Source organism: Oncorhynchus tshawytscha, linkage group LG05 (assembly GCF_018296145.1).
Source record: "Oncorhynchus tshawytscha isolate Ot180627B linkage group LG05, Otsh_v2.0, whole genome shotgun sequence".
Lineage (NCBI taxonomy): Eukaryota > Metazoa > Chordata > Actinopteri > Salmoniformes > Salmonidae > Oncorhynchus > Oncorhynchus tshawytscha.
Window position 1 is genome coordinate 45,859,681 of NC_056433.1, and position 21,467 is coordinate 45,881,147.

At 42.1% G+C, this 21,467-nt stretch overlaps 1 protein-coding gene across 5 annotated transcripts in view; it reads right to left on the reverse strand.

Moving 5' to 3' along the window:
* The window catches only part of LOC112250654 (choline transporter-like protein 5-B), a 50,650-nt gene extending 34,530 nt beyond the window's left edge, over window positions 1-16,120 (reverse strand). For 4 of the 5 annotated variants that reach the window (XM_024420990.2, XM_024420989.2, XM_024420988.2 and 1 more), the window contains exon 1: window positions 15,931-16,119. In XM_024420990.2, the coding sequence (XP_024276758.1) occupies window positions 15,931-15,967 (37 nt within the window). In that variant the 5' untranslated portion in view covers window positions 15,968-16,119. Of the gene's footprint in view, window positions 1-15,930 lie in introns of all 5 variants that reach the window. The other variant, XM_024420987.2, reaches the window with a different exon arrangement.
* Between the last annotated feature and the right edge of the window lie 5,347 nt (window positions 16,121-21,467).

The window sequence follows — 21,467 nt, forward strand, 5'->3', positions numbered from 1 at the left end:
CACTCACCGGACAGTTTATTAGGTACACCCATCTGGTACCGGGTCAGACCCCCCTTGCCTCCAAAACAGCCTGAATTCTACAGGACATTCTACAAGGTGTGAGACATTCCACAGGGATGTTGGTCCATGCTGACGCAATGGCATCATGCAGTTGCTGCAGATTGGACGGCGGTACATTCATGCTGCAAACAGCCCGTTCCATCTCATCCCAAAGATACTCTATTGGGTTGAGGTCTGGGGTCTGCGCAGGCCACTCACTGTCATGTTCCAGGCAATGTTTTCACACTCCTCAATTGTTCAGTGTTGGTGATTGCGTGCCCACTGGAGCCGCTTCTTGTTGTTTTTAGCTGATTTGAGTGGAACCCAATGTGGTCGTCAGTTGCAATAGCCCATCTGTGACAAGGATTGACAAGTTGTGCATTCCGAGAGGCATTTCTGCACACGACTGTTGTACTGTGCTGCTATTTGTCTGTTTGTGTCCTGCCTGTTAGCTTGCACGATTCTTGCGATTTTCCTTCAACCACTGACATCAACAAGCTGTTTTTCGCCCACAGGACTGCCGCTAACTGGATGTTTTTTGTTAATCACACCATTCTCGGTAAACCCTAGACACTGTCGTGCGTGAAAAGCCCAGGAGGGCGGCCGTTTCTGAGATACTGGATTCGACGATCATACCACACTCAAAGTTGCTTAGGTCACTTGTTAAGCCCATTTTAACATTCCATCGAACAGTCACTGAATGCCTCGATGCCGGTCTGCCTGCTTTATATAACAAGCCACAGCCATTTTCCTAAACGGGGTGGAGTACCTAAAAAAATAATTGTCCGTGAGTATTTATAGGAGAGCCTCAACTAGACAGTATTTGTTTCAGTCAGGCCGATTCCAAACAGTGCTAAAGTAAGCTGAGTGGTGGGAAGCAACTTCAAAATGCCTGTGCTGGAGCCTTTCCAAACGTAACAGCCCGGCGTGGAGTGATAAAGCTCAGCGCTTCATGGAAAATCATTTGAGGGTGTTTTTCATCATGTTGTATTTCAAGTTTTTTGGTGGAAGAGAACATAATGCTGTTGTCCCTCTACTGGAGCCCTCCTGATGGGGCTGGTTGTAATAGTGTAGACTTATGGAGTTATGGAGACAGTTCGTGCGCAAACTGATTCACCAGGCAAATAGTCTGATTCTGGATAATATAACAATTCATTCAGTCAGTTCTTGGTCTAGTTCCATGTGAGAGCAACGTAGATATAGCAGAAACTAAAATGCATCTTATTACTGGGAGAGAGAAAAAACTACTAGGCAAAGATCTTTTCAAATCACTGTAAATGTGACCTTTTACTGAACTGAATTGTGTCGTTATCCTTGGTCGGACTGGATGTCCTTGGTAGAGGGCTGTGATAGGGCTGAAGAGGCTTTGTAAAAAGGCTAGAAAGGGATGCCAGACTGACTGTATTTGTGTCTGTTATAAAATCATTATTCAGGGATGAGTTAAGGCCACAAAAACAGCAGTATATTCCTTGATTAAATGCCTCTTTATGGAGATATATATTGGGCTTTTGTATTTTTGGTTGTCCTCATATACACTGTTGTCAATGTCAACCCAAGTACAGTATGGCACTGTTTCCCCCTGCTCTCATCTCTCTCCCCTCCTCCTCCTCCTCCTCCTCCGACTTTCTCAGCCTTTCCCCATAAACACATCCAGTACACAGACACAACAACACAGGCGGACACAGGCACCAGTGTCCTCATGTTCCACTATGTAACACAGGCTTCTTTCATAGGGTGGCCAGGCAAACGGCTCCACCACTGCAGGTGCAGCGCCTGGGTTGGAGCTGAGACGCCTTTCAGTTGGCCTTTTCCATTCTGCCCATTCATGAACATAATTAGACGGAGTGGCTGGCTGCAGAATGTCGGGTGTTTCTCATCTTTGAGGGTCGGGTGTTTCTCAACCCCTTTCACCCTTTTTTCAGCATGGTGTCATGCAGGAAAAAAAATCTTCAACGTTCCGCATTGCAAATATCAACAGCTTAGCAAAGCAAGCACAGCGTGCAGGTTTGAGAGATCTTCTCTTTTCATTCATATTTGATGAGGCAAAGCCCTCAGCAGATCCATAGGCGTCTCGACGTTTCAGCCTTATTCTAAATTAGAATTTTTTATTTATTCATCAATCTACACACAATGCCACATATTGACAAAGCAAAAACAGGTTTTAGACATTTGAAATATCACTTTTAAATAAGTATTCAGACCCATTACTCAGTACTTTGTTGAAGCACCTTTGGAAGCAATTACAGCATTGAGTCTTTTTCGGTTTCTCCCATTCTTTGCAGATTGTCTCAAGCTCTGTCAGGTCTCCAGAGATGTTCGATCGGGTTCAAGTCCGGGCTCTGGCTGGGCCACTCAAGGACATTCAGAGACTTGTCCCGAAGCCACTCCTGCCTTGTTGTCTTGGTTGTGCGCTTAGGATCATTGTCCTGTTGGAAGGGGAAATTTCACCCCAGTCTGAGGTCCTCAGTGCTCTGGAGCAGGTTTTCATCAAGGATCTCTCTTCACTTTGCTCCGTTCATCTATGCCTCGATCCGTACTAGTCTCCCAGTCCCTGCCGCTGAAAAACATCCCCACAGCATGATGCTGACCCTACCTTTCTTCACCGTAGGGATGGTGCCATGTTTCCTCCAGTTGTTTCCTCCAGTTCAATCTTGGTTTCATCAGACCAGATAATCTTGTTTCTCATGGTCTGCAGGTCTTTAGGTGATTTTTGGCAAACTCCAAGCGTGCTGTCATGAGCCTTTTACTGAGGAGTGGCTTCCGTCCGGCCACTCTACCATAAAGGCCTAACATAAAGGCCTAATTTTTCCGATTTGGTCCTGCGGTACATATCTACACGTACGCTACGGTCAAAAGACGCAGGCCTCCTTACTGTCCCTAGAATTTCTAAGCATACAGCTGGAGGCAGGGCTTTCTCCTATAGAGCTCCATTTTTATGGAATGGTCTGCCTACCCATGTGAGAGACGCAGACTCTGTCTCAACCTTTAAGTCTTTATTTTATTGAAGTCCTATGATTGAGTGTAGTCTGGCCCAGGAGTGTGAAGGTGAACGGAAAGGCACTGAAGCAACGAACCACCCTTGCTGTCTCTGCCTGGCCGGTTCCTCTCTCTCCGGTTCCCCTCTGGGATTCTCTGCCTCAAACCCTGTTACAGGGGCTGAGTCACTGTCTTACTGGTGCTCTTCCATGCTATCCCTAGGAGGGGTGCATCACTTGAGTGGGTTAAGTCACTGATGCGATCTTCCTGTCCGGGTTAGCGCCCCCTCTTGGGTTGTGCCGTGGGGGAGATCTTTGTGGGCTATACTCTGCCTTGTCTCAGGATGGTAAGTTGGTGGTTGAAGATATCCCTCTAGTGGTGTGGGGGCTGTGCTTTGGCAAAGTGGGTGGGGTTATATCCTGCCTGTTTGGCCCTGTCCGGGGGTATCGTTGGACAGGGCCACAGTGTCTCCTGACCCCTCCTGTCTCAGCCTCCAGTATTCACGCAGCAAAAGTTTATGTGTCGGGGGGCTAGGATCAGTCTGTTATATCTGGACTATTTATCCTGTCTTATCCGGTGTCCTGTGTGAATTTAAGTATGCTCTCTCTAACGCTCTCTCTCGGAGGACCTGAGCCCTAGGACCATGCCTCAGGACTACCTGGCCTGATGACTCCTTGCTGTCCCCAGAGGTGCTGCCCTGTTTCACCCTAGACAAACACTGTGATTATTATTATTTGACCCTGCTGGTCATCTATGAACATTTTAACATCTTGGCCATATTCTGTTATAATCTCCACCCGGCACAGCCAGAAGAGGACTAGCCACACCTCATAGCCTGGTTCCTCTCTAGGTTTCTTCCTAGGTTCTGGCCTTTCTAGGGAGTGTTTCCTAGCCACCGTGCTTCTACATCTGCATTGCTTGCTGTTTGGGGTTTTAGGCTGCGTTTCTGTACAGAACTTTGTGACATCAGTTGACGTTAGAAGGGCTTTATAAATACATTTGATTGATGGATTGATTGGTGGAGTGCTGCAGAGATGGTTGTCCTTCTGGAAGGGTCTCCCATATCCACAGAAGAACTCTAGACCTCTGTCAAAGTGACCATCGGATTCTTGGTCACCTTGTTTTTTACTCTGACAAGCACCGTCAACTGTGGGACCTTATAAAGACAGGTGTGTGCTTTTCCAAATCATGTCCAATCAATTGAATTTACCACAGGTGGACTCCAATCAAGTTGTAGAAACATCTCAAGGACAATCAAGGTTAACAGGATGCACCCGAGCTCAATTTAAAGTCTCATAGCAAAGAGACTGAATACTTATGTAAATAAGGTATTTCTGTTTTTATTTTTAATACATTTCAAAAAAATTCTAAAAACCTGTTTTCTCTTAGTCATTATGGGGTATTGTGTGTAGATTGCTGAAAAATAACAACCTCTAGACCACCTTTACTCCACACACAGAGACGTGTACAAAGCTCTCCGTTGCCCTACCATAATTCTATCCTGCAAAGCGCTACAGAGGGTAGTGCGTACGGCCCATTACATCACCGGGGCCAGGTTTCCTGCCACCTAGGACCTCTATACCAGGCAGTGTCAGAGGAAGACCCCAAAAAATTGCCAAAGAATCCAGCCACTCTGCTACCACACAGAAAACGGTACCGGAGCATCAAGTCTAGGTCCAAAAGGCCCCTCAACAGCTTCTTCCCTCAAGCCATAAGATGGGTGAACAGCTAATCAAATGCCTATCCGGTCTATTTGCATTGACCCCCCCTGCTGCTACTCACGGTTTATTATCTATGCATAGTCACTTTACCCCTACCTACATGTACATATTACAATACCGGTACACCCTGTATATATAGCCTCATTATTGTGTTCCTTTTTTAAACTTGAGGTTATTTAGTAAATATTTTCTTAAGTCTTATTTTTCTTAAAACTGCATTGTTGGTTAAGGGCGTGTCAGTAAGCATTTCACGGTAAGGTCTACACCAGTTGTATTCGGTGCACGTGACAAATCCACTTGATTTGAAAACCGTAGCAGTTCGTTGAGGCTCATCTTCTCTCTGGCCTGTATACTGTATCGACCCAGTCCGTCTGTGTTCTGTCATAACCCTCCACCAAACCCAACTTATCACAAGCTTGGGACACCAAGGGTCAAGAGAGCGGATCTTTAGGGCAGACCTTCGGCTTGAAAGTGTTATTAGTATATTAGATTACTTAGTAAACCCCACTGTACGTGCGAGCATGCGCACACACACACACACACACACACACAGTGAGAACTGCCTTAACATAAAACCGCACTGAGCCTCACATTGGGTGCAGCATGCTGATCACACTACCCACTCTCCCTGCTATGGCCCAACCTAAATAAAGGATTTGGAATCCATCACAGAAGAAATCAAAGCGGTCTAAACACTCTAGAGGGCTGTATTATATTTTAGTTTATTAGGACATGCATACACAACCACTCTCTCTCCCTCTCTCAGCACTGTTCCCTCTCGCTCTCACTAATGTCACATACACCTGGAAAAGTCTATCCTCTCCTTTAACAAACTAGAACTCCCAAATGTCTGCACTTATATCACAGACTCCTGAGTCCTCACTCAGCTTAACTCAATTACCCCCAATAGATCCTCTGCCTATGCAGGAATCAAATCCACAACTCTGGCTTAACAACCACCATGCTCCAACCAACAGAGCCACCAGAACCACAAATGCACTGTGGCTGGCATATCTGGAGTGGACTTCAACATAGGAGCAATATTTAAACAGCCCCCTGTTCCAAAACCGTAAGACACCACACTGACATCCACTCTGTAGGGGGGAGAGAGGCAGCAGGGCACAGGGTGGGCTCCCCCAGGGGGTTAGGGTTAGCATTTTAGTGTCAGCCTCTGACAGCTAGCCTGCAGCAGACAGAGCCAGAGTAGAGAGAAAGAGAGGCAAGCATGCCGTGTGTTTGGGGGACTGTGACCTTGGCTACTTGTTTGATGTTGCAGGGTGTGATGGGAGGGGGGAAGCTAGGTCCCCAGGCATGTCACTAGCGGCCCTGTTTTCCTGTGAAATGAGTCTCATTCTGGACCAGTGACAGGCTCAACTGGCTTTGGTTTGGGTTTATATGGATTTTAGGGGTGAGACGGGGGAAACGACGCCTGTTTATTAATCTCGATTCACCTTCCGGGGCTTGTGTAATATGTAGGTTTGGGGAGAGGCACCACAGCTTAAATGCTAAATCAAGTACACACACACAAACGCATGCAATGTTGTTCCTTTATTGTTATTAACACTACACATTGCATTTCAGACTAAATCCTCTCCCTACTACAGTGATCAAATCAAATCATATGTGATTGATCACATACACATATTTAGCAGATGTTATTGCGGGTGTAGCGAAATGCTTGTGTTCCTAGCTCCGACAGTGCAGTAGTATCTAACAATTCACAGCAATACACATGGCCAGCAGTACCAGAGCGCCAAGTCTAGGTCCAAGAGGCTTCTAAAAATCTTCTACCCCCCCAAGCCATAAGACTCCTGACCATCTAATCAAATGTGACACTTCAATGACGTGCACAACAACTCTCTAATATCAGTCTGTTGCCAATTTGACTAAAGTTGCATGTGGCGTTACAGCCAGTACCCAAAACAATCACTTAGTTAACTTAATTGATTAAGTGACAGTAAGAATTGATTTTGGGGCCTTGAGGGAGGGCCAGCCTCTTAATGTGGTTAATGTTATTTTAGAACCTCTTGGTGCTTATCCTCAGGCTAAGGGATTCTCATAAGCCTATGCCTCTAGCGCTTTTTCCTTTCTCGCTCTCCTCTCTCTATTTCTCAGTCATTTTCTAATTCACATCAGTGTGGAGTTGGCTGAGAACCCAGTATAATAGCATATCCCTGAAGTGTTTTACATAAAGGCCCTCACCTCTGCAGCCCCACATACAGAATAAATAGCACGGGAGCAGCAATCGATGACTTTCATCTCAGGATAATGATCCAGCTGTGTGTGGAATCGGTTGTTGGACCTGAATCATTCGACACCGTGTATGCTCCACCACCGTCATCATGATCCCCGACCTCACAGTATCACAGACTCAAACAAAGACCTGAAGCTGTTTGCATGCTGTGATTGCAGCCGTCTCATTCACTCTGTCTTTGGGTTGTGCTTAATAAATCACTGTCGTTGTAAGTTAGCCCAGCAGTCCAACACAGAGAGGGACTGTATCCATGCTGCAAATTGGATATTGAAGCAACGCCTGTGTGCATAGCGTTTCCTGAAACAAAGAGACATAGTTGTCCATTTAGAGCCAACTCTGTTCAATTTGCGCAGGGTCAAGAAAAGGCAGTTCATGTTCGCCTGACTTGATACAATGTGTGCTTGTGGAAGTTTTTAACTGACTCAAGTCTGTCATCATCTCCGAAACTTCAGGCAACCGTGATAGGCTCCACTGTAATAGTCTGAGGAAAGTGCGGAGGCATTTCACAGGAGAACATAACCTCGTTCAAAATAATGAGTACGAGCATCATACAGAGTAAACGAAGGTGTGTAGGAGTACCACACTGTGATACCATCAGTCTTCATATTGAGTGAGTGGTAGCAGAGAGCCGAGGCATTTAAAAGCCAATCATGGGTGTAAAAATGCCACACTCAGGCAAGCTGATCATGCGAGAAATGTGTTAATTATCAAGGTGCCCAGCTCATCATTTTTTGATGGTGAACGCTACTCTATCTAAATTGTCACTTAATAAAGTTTTTTTGATTGTCTGTGAAAAAGCACTGGAAGTGTGAAAGTTGGTGTGTGATAGAATGTGCACAAACTGAGCATGTCTGCAAGTGTGTATCAAATCTATGTGTATTGTTGCTTGCTTGCCTAGTGTGTGTGTGTGTGTGTGTGTGTGTGTGTGACCATCTCATCCATTTCCATTTTGCTAAAAGCAGGTTGGGGAGGACGATAGACTTTTCACCCCTAGTATCCCTCTCTGCCTGTGAAAGACCATTTGGACCGGCTGGCTGACTGAGCAACAGCACCAGAGAGAGGCCATTTGAACAGATCAGCTGACCTAAACATGGGGAGTCAGCACAACTCCATTCCATGCGCCACTGACTAAGTCTCCAACTGCCCAGGTTGCATTTAAAGACGCAGAGCCTCAATTCCCTTCTCAGATGGAGGAGCTTATTCCCATCCTTTAGATATAATTACAGCAACGTGTTGCATTGGAGTGATCAGGTAGTTTACACCATAAGCATACAATCAAATGTTGAAACTTTATGTTCAGAATGTTGCAGTAAAGCTTTCTCTCGAGCTCTGCTTCATCACAGTGTTAAAGGGATAGTTCAGGATTTTGTGTGAAGCCCTTTATCTACTTCCCCAGAGTCAGATGAACATGTGGTACCGTTTTTATGTTTCTGCGTCCAGTATGAAGGAATTTGGAGGTAGTTTTGCGAGACTTTGTTAACTATCTTAGCGCAAAGACATGCTAGCTTTTCCCGACGACATCCAGTCTTTGCGTTAAGATAGCGCTGACACTAGTTAGCAGTGGGCGCAGAGACATAAAAATGGTACCATAAGTTCATCTGACTCCGAGGAAGCGGATAAAGGGCTTCATTGCCAAAATCCCGAACTATCCCGTTAAAGTGTGGGCTGAATCCTGAGTTTGGGGTAAGAGGTCAAACTCCAGCTGACATGCTAGAAACATGATTGGCAGGGGCCTGGAGTCATGGGAACCGAGTGACACACAGGGTTAGTGTGGAGAGAGATGACAGACACTGCAACTTTCCCATGAAGTCATACTGAATATACGGACCATGACACTCACTAACAATGACAATTAGTTCTACTATATACACTCCCCTATATATTTATTTAGAACTTGTCTCTATACTTTGGCTCTATAATCCAGCATTTTGTTTTATGAGGTGACGGTACATAATGTCACCTTTTATTTGAGGATATTTTCATACATACAGTATTATTTTTTACACCATTTAGAAATGAAAGCACTTTAAGTATCTAGTCCTTCCATTTGAAGGCGTTATAAGTATTTGGACAAATTCACTTATCGTGTATTGCACTTAGTCAAACGTCTAGTATTTGGTCCCGTATTCCTAGCACGCAATGACGACATCAAGCTTGTGACTCGAACAACTTGTTGGATGGATTTGCAGTTTGCTTTGGTTGTGCTTCAGATGATGCTATGCCCAACAGAAATGAATGGCAAATAATGTATTGTGTGTCATTTTGGAGTCACTTTTATTGTAAATAAGAATAGAATATGTTTCTGAACACTTCTACATGAACGTGGATGCTGCCATGATTAAGGACAATCCTGAAAGAATCGTGACTAATGATGAGTAAGAAAGTAGCAGATGCATAAATATCATACAACCAAGACAATCCTAACCTCTCCAGTTGGTGGCAATGGTGATAGGCTAGCATGTTATGGGGCATGACCTTTCTGCATCTATAACTTTCTCACTCATCATTATTCTCAATTCATTCATGATTATTTGTAATGATGGTAGCATCCACATTAAAGGGATACTTCAGGATTTTGGCAATGAAGCCCTTTGTCTACTTCACCATAGTCAGATGAATTGGTGGATAACATTGTTAATGTTTCTGCGTCCAGTATAAATCACGTTAGAGGTAGTTTGGCGAGCCAAGGCTAACTAGCGTTAGCGCAATGACAAAGTCTATGGTAAAAACTAGCCTGCTAGCTTTTACCATAGACTTCCAGTCATTGTGCTGAAGTTAGTTAGCCTTGGCTTCCTTCAAACTGCACAGAGAGAGATAAAAAGGGTATCCACAAGTTCATCTGATCCTGGGTAAGTAGATAAAGGGTTTCATTTTCATAATCCCGAAGTATCCCTTTAATGTAGAAGAGTTCAGAAACATATTATATTCTAATTAACAATAAAAGAGTGGCGCCAATATGACACAATACATTACTTACCATTAATTTCAATTGGGCACAACATAATCCCGAAACAAAACCAAAACAACTGCAAATGCATCCATCATGTTTATAGAGTCACAAGCTAGTTGTAGTCATTGCATGTTATGAATATGGGCCCAAATACTAAACTTTTGATTCAATTGAATACAATATATGACACATTCAAATGTGGGGACTAGATACACTATACAGTGGCAAGAAAGAGTATCCGAACCCTTTGGAATTACCTGGATTTCTGCATAAATTGGTCATCAAATTTGATCTGATCTTCATCTAATTCACAACAACAGACAAAATAGACTGCTTAAACTAATAACACACAAATTATTGTATTTTTCTTGTCTATACTGGGTACATATTTTAAACATTAGGTTGGAAAAAGTATGCAAACCCCTAGGCTAATGACTTCTCCAAAAGCTAATTGGAGTCAGGAGTCAGCTAACCTGGAGTCCAATCAATGAGACGAGATTGGAGATGTTGGTTAGAGCTGCCTTGCCCTATAAAAAAACACTCACAAAATTTGAGTTTGCTATTCACAAGAAGCATTGCCTGATGTGAACCATGCCTCGCACAAAAGAGATCTCAGAAGACCTAAGATTAAGAATTGTTGACTTGCATAATGCTGGAAAGGGTTGCAAAAGTATCTCTAAAAGCCTTGATATTTATCAGTCCACGGTAAAACAAATTGTCTATAAATTGCAAAGATGACTGCAAGAGCACAGCGCAGAATGCTCAATGAGGTTAAGAAGAATCCTAGAGTGTCAGCTAAAGACTAACAGAAATCTCTGGAAGATGCTAACATCTCTGTTGACGAGTTTACAATACGTAAAACACTAAACAAGAATGGTGTTCATGGGAGGACACCACGGAAGAAGCCACTGCTGTCCAAAAAAAACCATTGCTGCACGTCTGAAGTTTGCTAAAGTGCACCTGGATGTTCCACAGCACTACTAGCAAAATGTTCTGTGGACAGATGAAACTACAGTTTAGTTGTTTGGAAGGAACACACAACAATATGTGTGGAGAAAAAAAGGCACAGCACACCAACATCAAAACCTCATCCCAACTGTAAAGTATGGTGGAGGGGGCATCATGGTTTGCTGATGCTTTGCTGCCTCAGGGCCTGGACAGCTTGCTATCATCGACACAAAAATATATTCCCAAGTTTATCAAGACATTTTGCAGGAGGCTATCTGTCCGCCAATTGAAGCTCAACAGAAGTTGGATGATGCAACAGGACAACAACCCAAAACACAGAAGTAAATCAACAGAAGAAAATACGCTTCAACAAAAGAAAATATGCCTCCTGGAGTGGCCGAAGGAGGGTCAACCAGTTACTAAATCCAAGGGTTCACATACTTTTCCCACCCTGCACTGTGAATGTCTACAGACTGTGTTTGTCTTTTGTTGTGAATTAGATGAAGATCAGATCACATTTTATGACCAATTTATCCAGAAATCCAGGTATTTCCAATGGGTTCACATACTTTTTATTGCCACTGTATATACACATATTCACTTAGTGTTTTCAATTTAGTCAAAAGTTTAGTATTTGGGTCCATACTCATAGCATGCAATGACTACATCAAGCATGTGTGACTCTATAAACTTGTTGGATGCATTTGCAGTTGTTTTGATTGTGTTTCAGATGCCGTTGTGCCCAATAGAAATTACTGGTAAATAAGATATTGTGACATATTGGAGTCACTTTTATTGTTAATAAGAATAGAATATGTGCAGTATCAGTCAAAAGTTTGGACACACCGACACATCCCTGGGTTGCGAGCAACTGGAACGAGCTGCAACAAACACTCAATCAAATCAAATTGTATTAGTCACATGCGCCGGATACAACAGGTGTAGACCTTACAGTGAAATGCTTACTTACGAGCCCCTAATCAACAATGCAGTTAATTTTTTTTTTTACAAATGTGAATAAGAAATAAAAGTAACAAGTAATTAAAGAGCAGCAGTAAAATTACAATAGTGAGACAATATATAAGGGGGTACCGGTACAGAGTCAATGTGCGGGAGCACCGGTTAGTTGAGGTAATATGTACATGTAGGTAGAGTTATTAACTAAAGTGACGATGCATAGATAACAACAGAGTGGCAGCAGTGTAAAGGGGGGCAATGCAAATAGTCTGGGTGGCCATTTGATTAGATGTTCAGAAGTCTTATGGCTTGGGGGTAAAAGCTGTTTAGAAGCCTCTTCGACCTAGAACTGGCGCTCAACCTCAACCTTGCCAGTTGGTCAGCGCATGCTTGCAGTACACGTCCTGGTAATCCGTCTGGCCCTGCGGCCTTGTGAATGTTGACCTGTTTAAAAGTCTTACTCACATTGGCTGCGTAGTGCGTGATCACAAAGTCTTCCGGAACAGCTGGTCCTCTCATGCATGTTTCAGTGGGATTTGCCTCGTGTCACTGGGCAGCTCTCGGCTGTGCTTCCCTTTGTAGTCTGTAATGGTTTGCAAGCACTGCCACATCCGATGGGCATCAGAGTCGCTGTAGTACGATTCGATCTTAGTCCTGTATTGACGCTTTGCCTGTTTGATGGTTCGTCAGAGGGCATAGTGGGATTTCTTATAAGCTTCCGGGTTAGAGTCCCACTCCTTGAAAGCGGCAGGTCTAGCCTTTAGGTCAGTGTGGATGTTGCCTGTAATCCTTGGCTTCCGGTTGGGGTATGTACGTATGGTCACTGTGGGGACTACGTCATCGATGCACTTATTGATGAAGCCAATGCCAGTCTGTGCTAGCAAAACAGTCCTGTAGCTTAGCATCTGCTTCATCTGACCACATTTTTATTGATCGAGTCACTGGTGCTTCCTGCTTTAATATTTGCTTGTAAGCAGGAATCAGGAGGATATAATTACGGTCAGATTTGCCAAATGGAGGGCGAGGGAGAGCTTTGTATGCATCTCTGTGTGTGGAGTCAAGGTGACCCAGAGTTTTTTTCCCCCTCTGGTTGCACATTTAACATGCTGATAGAAATTTGGTAAAACTGATTTAAGTTTCCCTGCATTAAACTCCCTGGCTAATAGGAGCGCCACCTCTGGGTGAGCGTTTTCTTGGCGGAATACTGCTCATTCAGTGCGGTCTTAGTGCCAGCATCAGTCTGTGGTGGTATGTAAACAGCTACGAAAAATACAGATGAAAACACTCTAGGTAGATAGTGACGTCTACAACTTATCATGAGATACTTTACCTCAGGCGAGCAAAACCTCAAGACTTCCTTAGATATCGTGCACCAGCTGTTATTTACAAAAATTGAGCACACAGCCATGCAACGTCCATAGACAAACATTGGCAGTAGAATGGCCTTACTGAAGAGCTCAGTGACTTTCAACATGGCACCATCATAGGATGCCCCTTTCCAACAAGTTCATAAAATCTCTGCCCTGCTAGAGCTGCCCTGGTCAACTGGAAGTGCTGTTTTTGTGAAGTGGAAATGTCTAGGAGCAACAACAGCTCAGCCGCGAAGTGGTAGGTCACGCAATCTCACAGTACGTAACCTCCATCTGTCCTCGGTTCCAACACTCACTACCAATTTCCAAACTGCCTCTGAAAGCAACGTCAGCACAAGAACTGTTCTTCTGGAGCGTGATGAAATGGGTCTCCATGGCCGAGCAGCCGCACACAAGCCTAAGGTCACCATGCGCAATGCCAAGCGTCGACTGGAGTTGTGTAAAGCTCACTGCCATTGGACTCTGAAGCAGTGGAAATGCGTTCTCTGGAGTAATGAATCAAGCTTCACCATCTGGCAGTCCGACGTATGAACCTGGGTTTGGCGGATGACAGGAGAACGCTACCTGCACGAATGCATAGTGCTAACTGTAACATTTGGTGGAGGAATAATGGTCTTGGGATGTTTTTCATGGTTCGGCCTAGGCCCCTTAGTTCCAGTGAAGGGAAATCTTAATGCTACAGCATACAATGACATTCTAAACAATTCTGTGCTTCCAACTTCAAATCAAATGTTATTTGTCACATGTGCCAAATACAACAGGTGAAATGCTTACTTACAAGCCCTAACAACAATGCAGTTTAAAACATTTATTAAAAAAATAAGAATAAGAAATAAAAGTAACAAATAATTAAAGACCAGCAGTAAAATAACAATAGTGAGGCTATATACAGAGGGTACCGGTGGCAACAGTTTGGGGAAGGCCCTTTCCTGTTTCAGCATGACAATGCCCCCGTGCACAAAGCGAGGTCCATACAGAAATGGTTAGTCGAGATCGGTGTGGAAGAACGTGACTGGCTTGCACAGAGCCTTTATCTCAACCTCACCGAACACCTTTGGGATGAATTAGGACACAGACTGTGAGCCAGGCCTAATCGCCCAACATCAGTGCCCGACCTCACTAATGCTCTTGTGGCTGAATGGAAGCATATCCCTGCAAAAATGTTCCAACATCTATTTGAAAGCCTTCCCATAAGAGTGGAGTCTGTTATGGCAGCAAAGGGGGGACCAATTCCATATTAATGCCCATGATTTTGGAATGAGATTTTTGACGAGCAGGTGGCCACATACTTTTGGTAATGTAGAGTACATGAAGTGCATTCATTTCAAAATGGTAAAACAGATAGCTATGCATGAAAACATTTGATCTCAAATCCAAAATGCTGGAGTATAAGAGCCAAATAAAAAAAATGTTGCTTCACTGTCCAAATAAATACTAGGGAAGTGTAGCCTACCTTTGCCTGTTGTCTCAAAGACTACATTGTGGATAAGATACTGTATGTGTTCAGATAAGCTGCTTGGACTGGGCTGGCTCACACACTGGTTTTGTGACTCATTCAGCTATTATAAGGATGACCCAATTATAATGATTGATCATGCACAGTAATGATTGATTATACTGAGGGTCAAGCCATCCTATAATCATGACTGTAAAATCACTACTTATAAGACGTTGTGACATGTACTTTCTGTAATAACAACAGACATGAGTAAAATAGCCTTCAGTGTATTGACTATTACTCTGTAATTACATAAGCCATAGCTAGAGCTTACATAGCTCTGCCTGCAATACTGTATCAGTGCTCCTTTGTCTAATAATCTGGGGTAAACTGTGTTATTACCGTATTATTGCTCATAAAAGCTGTCATTTCACACTTGAAATACTGTAGTTATATGGCTTCTATGGCATCTGGCACGAGTCCAGGATTATATCATTTTCATAAACAACCTAACAAAGAGGACCAGCTAATGGACAGTAAATCTGCCCAGAGATTGAATATCCATATGCCAACCATTCCGAAAACTGTCACTTAGGGACAAAGGGAAACAAATATTCTCTTTACATTGCTTGCCTATTTGCCAAATAACAATGGACATTGTTTATGAGCATTGTTGTTTATCTTGGCTTTCAGATGCAATTCCCTTGTTTTCTTAATCAAAACAATACATTTAAGTCATCTATTGTCAATGGTTGAACAGGAAAATGGAAACGTTTTAATAATAATTGTTGAATTTAACCAGAGTATGCGTTTAAAACTGTAACAATAACCTTTGTACCAATATGTTTGTGTACACTGCACGCCAAGTGTTAATCCCCAAGAGGGTGCACTGTATTCTGTGATCAACAAAAGCAGAGCTCCATAGCCAAACTATAATAGAAAGTTTCACTTGTTACATTTCATGACTGGAGTGAATTAAACAATATCATGGCATTATTATATCCAGTAGGCCTACTTTCGAAATTAAAACATAGTTATTTTGGTAGCCAACACGCATGGTTAATTCGGCATCCAGTTTTGTAACAAAGTATCGCTTTATATGAGCGTTACATTTGCATAATATTGTATCTTGCTACAATGTTAGATTTTGGAAATCAGAGCAAGCGCCAGAAGCGACCCAATAACAAAAGTAAGCATACTGTTGTAGGCTATCCTTTGTCATGTCTTGAAGAAAGAACGGTTACCGACGTTAAACAAAGACGAACGTGGCGACTCACCATAGTATGAAGGAGGAATGTCAGTCTTCCTAGCCATTGCGCCTCAGACAGGAGATTCTGCAGATATCATATGAGGAGGTGAACAGCGTTTTAATAGCCCAGTCTACGTAAATACAGTAGCCTACCTCGGGCCCTTGGTATGAGCTGTCTCCGCCACGCAGCTGAGCGAGCCGTGTTTACAGCACGAGAGAGCGTCATCAACCGTGTGATAAAACACTCTTAAAGGAGACGCATACAGAGACTGGCACCAAGGTAGGCACGCTGATGGCAAATAAAAATGTTATACATGAATCTCGATATAGCCCTGATTCACACTTGACACTGTCACCATAATCTATATTGTGAATGTATTAGTAAAATTGGAAAGCAATGTATCAATCAGATTGATTTATAAAGCCCTTCTTACATCAGCCGATGTCACAAGCTGCTGTACACCCCAAACAGCAAGCAATGCAGGTGTAGAAGCACGGTGGCTAGGAAAAACTCCATAGAAAGGCCGGAACCTAGGAAGAAACCTAGAGAGGAACCAGGCTATGAGGGGTGGCCAGTCCTCTTCTGGCTGTGCTGGGTGGAGATTATAACAGAACATGGCCAAGATGTTCAAATGTTCATAGATGACCAGCAGGGCCAAATAATAATAATGACAGTGGTTGTAGAGGGTGCAACAGGTCAGCACCTCAGGAGTAAATGTCAGTTGGCTTCTTTTTTTTTGAGTGAGTGATACGAGAACACTTTAAAAATGATAATTTCTTTGATAGCTATAGGTTGACTGATATAGTTGGTCTATATCCAGTCGGCTCTATTGCTAATATCCACCAGAAGTAAGAATGGATTGATAGCATAAAACCTAATTCTGTGGCCTGTACTTAGAGCTTTCTCTCAGACAACGTTCACTATTTTACTGTGCAGTGTCCCTTGACTTTGACATGGACCCTTTGTGGAGAATCACTGTCCTCTGCAGGGCTTCTTGTGGCAGCACAGATCCCATCTCTGCCTGCCAGGAATTGGGAGAAATGTCATGTTAGGGTCAAGGCAAAGCAATGGCTATAAGTGTTAAGCTCAAGCAAAAGTATCCAATTAACATTACTAGTCATGCATGACACAAAGTCTGTACCCCTAACCAGTTAAGAGTGGTTTGAGATAGTGCTCACATAGAGCTCCTTTAAGCATGTGACATCCAGTGGAGAAAAGTGGTGTTGAGCTGAGAGTGTCCATCTCAGTATGACAAGTTAATTATCGAGGGACTCTTACCATTGCTCAAATTCTTTGGGAACGTCTCTCTCACACACACACGCATGAACGCACGCACACACACACACACACACACACACACACACACACACACACAAACACATACACACACACACACACACAAACACACACACACACACACACACACACACACACACACACACACACACACACACACACACACACACACACACACACACACACACACACACACACACACACACTACAGTAGATGAGCATGGCCAGGAGGTGGCAGCAGAGGGTAGAAAAAGCCATAAACATACTGTAGGTTTGGTACTGGCAGGATGTAATGTGCATATCTGCCTATTTGTACTGAATATTTATGTTTTATGTACTTTAACATGAAATACAACTTCTTTATCATTATTTTACAAGCCATACCCTGTGTTCAAATAAGGGAATATGTTTTAAAGGGATGGTTCATACAAATTACAAAAATACATATTGTTTTTCTTACCCTGTAAGCAGTCTATGGACAAGGTATGATAGTAATTCATGTTTTGGTTTAGTTTCCCTGGCAACGTTCCCACGTGCTAACGTTTTAGCATTTGTGTCACAAATCCTATTGAAGCGCATCATGTTCAAATCATGTATAAGTGACTTTGTTGAGCTTCAAAATCAATTTTAGACCCTTTCGAATGATTTGGATATTAGCGGAAAATGCTAATTTCGGTATGATAACTTTAATGGGATTTGTGCCACAAATGCTAAAATGTGCCATGGAAACAAAACCAAACCATGGATTGCTGTTATACCTTGACCAAAGACTGCTTCTGTCTCTCTCTAATGCTGCCGTCGATGAAACCCATTTAAAGTACTAAAGTTTCCGAAAAGCAATCAATAAAAAGAGATTGATTTCCCCCAGGCAGATTATATGGTGATTTACTGATTTGCTGCACTGAAATGAGGAGTTGTTTTTTTCTGCTTTGAAGTAACTTTCATCTACATCCTGATTAGTCCTGGAGATCAGAATGCATTCAATGCAGTTGAAGATATTCAATTCCCTCCGAAAAAATATATCTCTGGTATTGTCAGTGGTGACTCGTCATTCAGGGCATGTGTTTTGAGCCCCACCTGTTCAGTAAAAAACAAAATGTATGTGTATATACAGTACCAGTCAAATGTTTGTACACAACTACTCATTCAAGAGTTTTTGTTCATTTGAACTATTTTCTACATTGTAGAATAATAGTGAAGACATCAAAACTATGAAATAACACATATGGAATCATGTAGTAAACAAAAAAAAGTGTTAAACTGTAACGGCTGTTGGAAGGAGAGTACCAAGGTGCAGCGTGGTACGTGTTCATACGTTTATTTGAACTGAACACTGAAATAACAAAAATAACAAAGAGAACGAACGAATCCGAAACAGTTCTGTCTGGTACGGACACAAAAACAGAAAACAACTACCCACAAAACACAGGTGGGAAAAGGCTACCTAAGTATGGCCAAACACCAGGCCAAACACACAGAAATAGAAAACATAGAACACAAAACATAGAATGCCCACCCCAACTCACGCACTGACCAAACCAAAAATAGAGACAAAAAAGGATCTCTAAGGTCAGGGCGTGACATAAACAAATCTAAATATATTTTACATTTTAGATTCTTCAAAGTAGCCAACATTTGCCTTGATTACAGCTTTGCACACTCTTGGCATTCTCTCAACCAGCTTCATGAGGTAGTCACCTGGAATACATTTCAATTAACAGGTAAGTCTGGGGCTTCCTTTCCTGTGGTGGTCCTCATGAGAGCCAGTTTCATCATAACGCTTGATGGTTTCTGCGACTGCACTTTAAGAAACGTTCAAAGTTCTTCAAATGTTCCGGATTGACTGACCTTGATGTCTTAAAGCAGTGATGGATTGTCGTTTCTCTTTGCTTATTTCAGCTGGTCTTGCCATAATATGGACTTGGTCTTTTACTAAATAGGGTTATCTTCTGTATACCTATCCCTACCTTGTCACAACTGATTGGCTCAAATGCATTAAGAAGGAAATCATTTCCACAAATTCACTTTTAACAAGGCACACCTGTTAATTTAAATGCATTCCAGGTGACTACCTCAAGAAGCTGGTTGAGAGAATGCCAAGAGTGTGCAAAGCTGTCATCAAGGCAAAGGGTGGCTACTTTGAAGAATCTCAAATATATTTTGATTTGTTTAACACTTTTTTGGTTACTACATGATTCCGTATGTGTTATTTCAACAATGTAGAAAATGATTTAAAAAAATAATGAAAAACCCTTGAATGAGTAGGTGTGTCCAAACTTTTGACTGATACTGTATATATATATATATATTTGTTGATGCCTGTTTTGCATGTGATTTTGGCATTAATATGTCACATATCAGTTTGCAAACAATGTAAAAAATAAAACATCAAAACAGTCTCTTTTTGCTTTCTTGAGTAATGCAGCTCCAAAATGCAGGTGTTTCAACCAAGCTCAGTGCTTTATGTGGTGGAGGGCCAACCAGTGGCTAACTGCATGCATTGCAAAGCAATCACTTTTTTCCTTCCCCTTCCTGCTATTTGGTTGAGAGGGTGTGTGGTCCAAGTATGATTTTAAGGGTCTCTTTTCCAAGCTTGATTTGATTTGATTTGATTTGATTAGGATCTATTTTAGTCCCCATTTGGACTAATCTTCCAAGAGTCCTTAACATTAAAATACAATTTATAATACAAACCCACTTTCACATATAACACGCTATTACAAACATACATGATATACTAGCATAATGACCCAATAAATACTCTATTTAAAAAATATTGATTCTTCATCTACTATAGTCCCACAACATTTCTATATACTATATTTAAATTGTTTTAAAATAATGTTTAAATTTATATATTGAAAGGTTTCTAGTTTGCTCAGTTAATTTATTCCATTTCTTTATTGCTCTAAATCGAAATGTTCTTTTGCCTATTTCTATTTTCTGTCTGGATAACGCATAGATGGTGGACAATCTAGTCCTAGTATTTACGGAATGTCTGTCTCTTACCAACTGAATACCAATGTGAATAGAACTTGGCCATTTTAAATGATGTATATTCTAAAATAAAATAAGCATGTTTTTTTCAATTATCTTGTCAATTGAGGACCAACCAAGAACACTGCGCATGACTGCAACAGAAGAACCATATCTCCACCTTAAAACAATCCTTGTTGCTTTATTCTGTGCATTCTGCAGCCTCCTAACTTCACTTGATGATGCATTTCCCCAGACCACAGAACAGTAGTTCAGCTGACTCTCAATTAATGCTTGTGTTATTTGCTGAAGAATTTTTCCTGGTAAATATTTAGCTATCCTTCTGATTATGCATGCTGATTTAATATTTATTTGACATAGATTAGTAATTTGAGACGACCATGATAAGCAGTTGTCTAGCTTGACTCCCAGTAGTTTGGTTTCTGCCACTTCTTCAATTTGTACTCCTCCCATACTTAATTGTATCCCATGCTGTTTTGGCCTTTTGCTAGTTGAACAGACCAACATAACTTTGGTTTTCTTGGTGTTTAAAGCAAGTTTGTTTTGGCAAACCCATTTCCTAATATTCTCCAAATCTCCTTGTAAAGCTTGCTGTACCTGTTGAACCGATTGTCTTGCTGCATAAATTGTAGTATAATCTGCAAATATAGTAGCTTGAGTTTCAACCAAGGCATAGGGAAGGTCGTTGGTATATATTAAGTAGAGAAGTGGCCCTGCGGTATTCCACAGTTTAACACATTAGGGGAAGAAAATGAACCATTGATATAGGTGGACTGTTTTCTGTCAGTTAGATATGACTGTACCTGTAATTCAATGCTACCTCCTTAAAGCCATAATGCATTCATTTTGTCAAAATTATTTCATGATTCACTAAATCAAATGCTGCACTGAAATCTAAAAATAGTACACCTACAAATTTGCCATTATCCATAGCATTGAGCTACTGGTCAGTCAATATTAACCAATGCAATGGTAGTGGAATGGTTTTTGCGATAAGCATGCTGATTGGCTGTAATCAGATTATTCTTTTCCATATACTCCCACATTTGTCTACTCACAATACCCTCCAATATCTTACTGAGTGTAGGGAGTAGACTAATTGGTCGACTATTGGCAGGAGTAATGGGTTCTTTACAGTCTTTCGGAATAGGACAGAGTTTCGCATGCTTCCATACATTTGCAAACAACCCCTTTTCCAGTGACCAATTAAATATGTATCTCAGAGGAACTGCAATCTGGGGAGCAGCTCAGCGAAGCAAAAAATTGTCCAT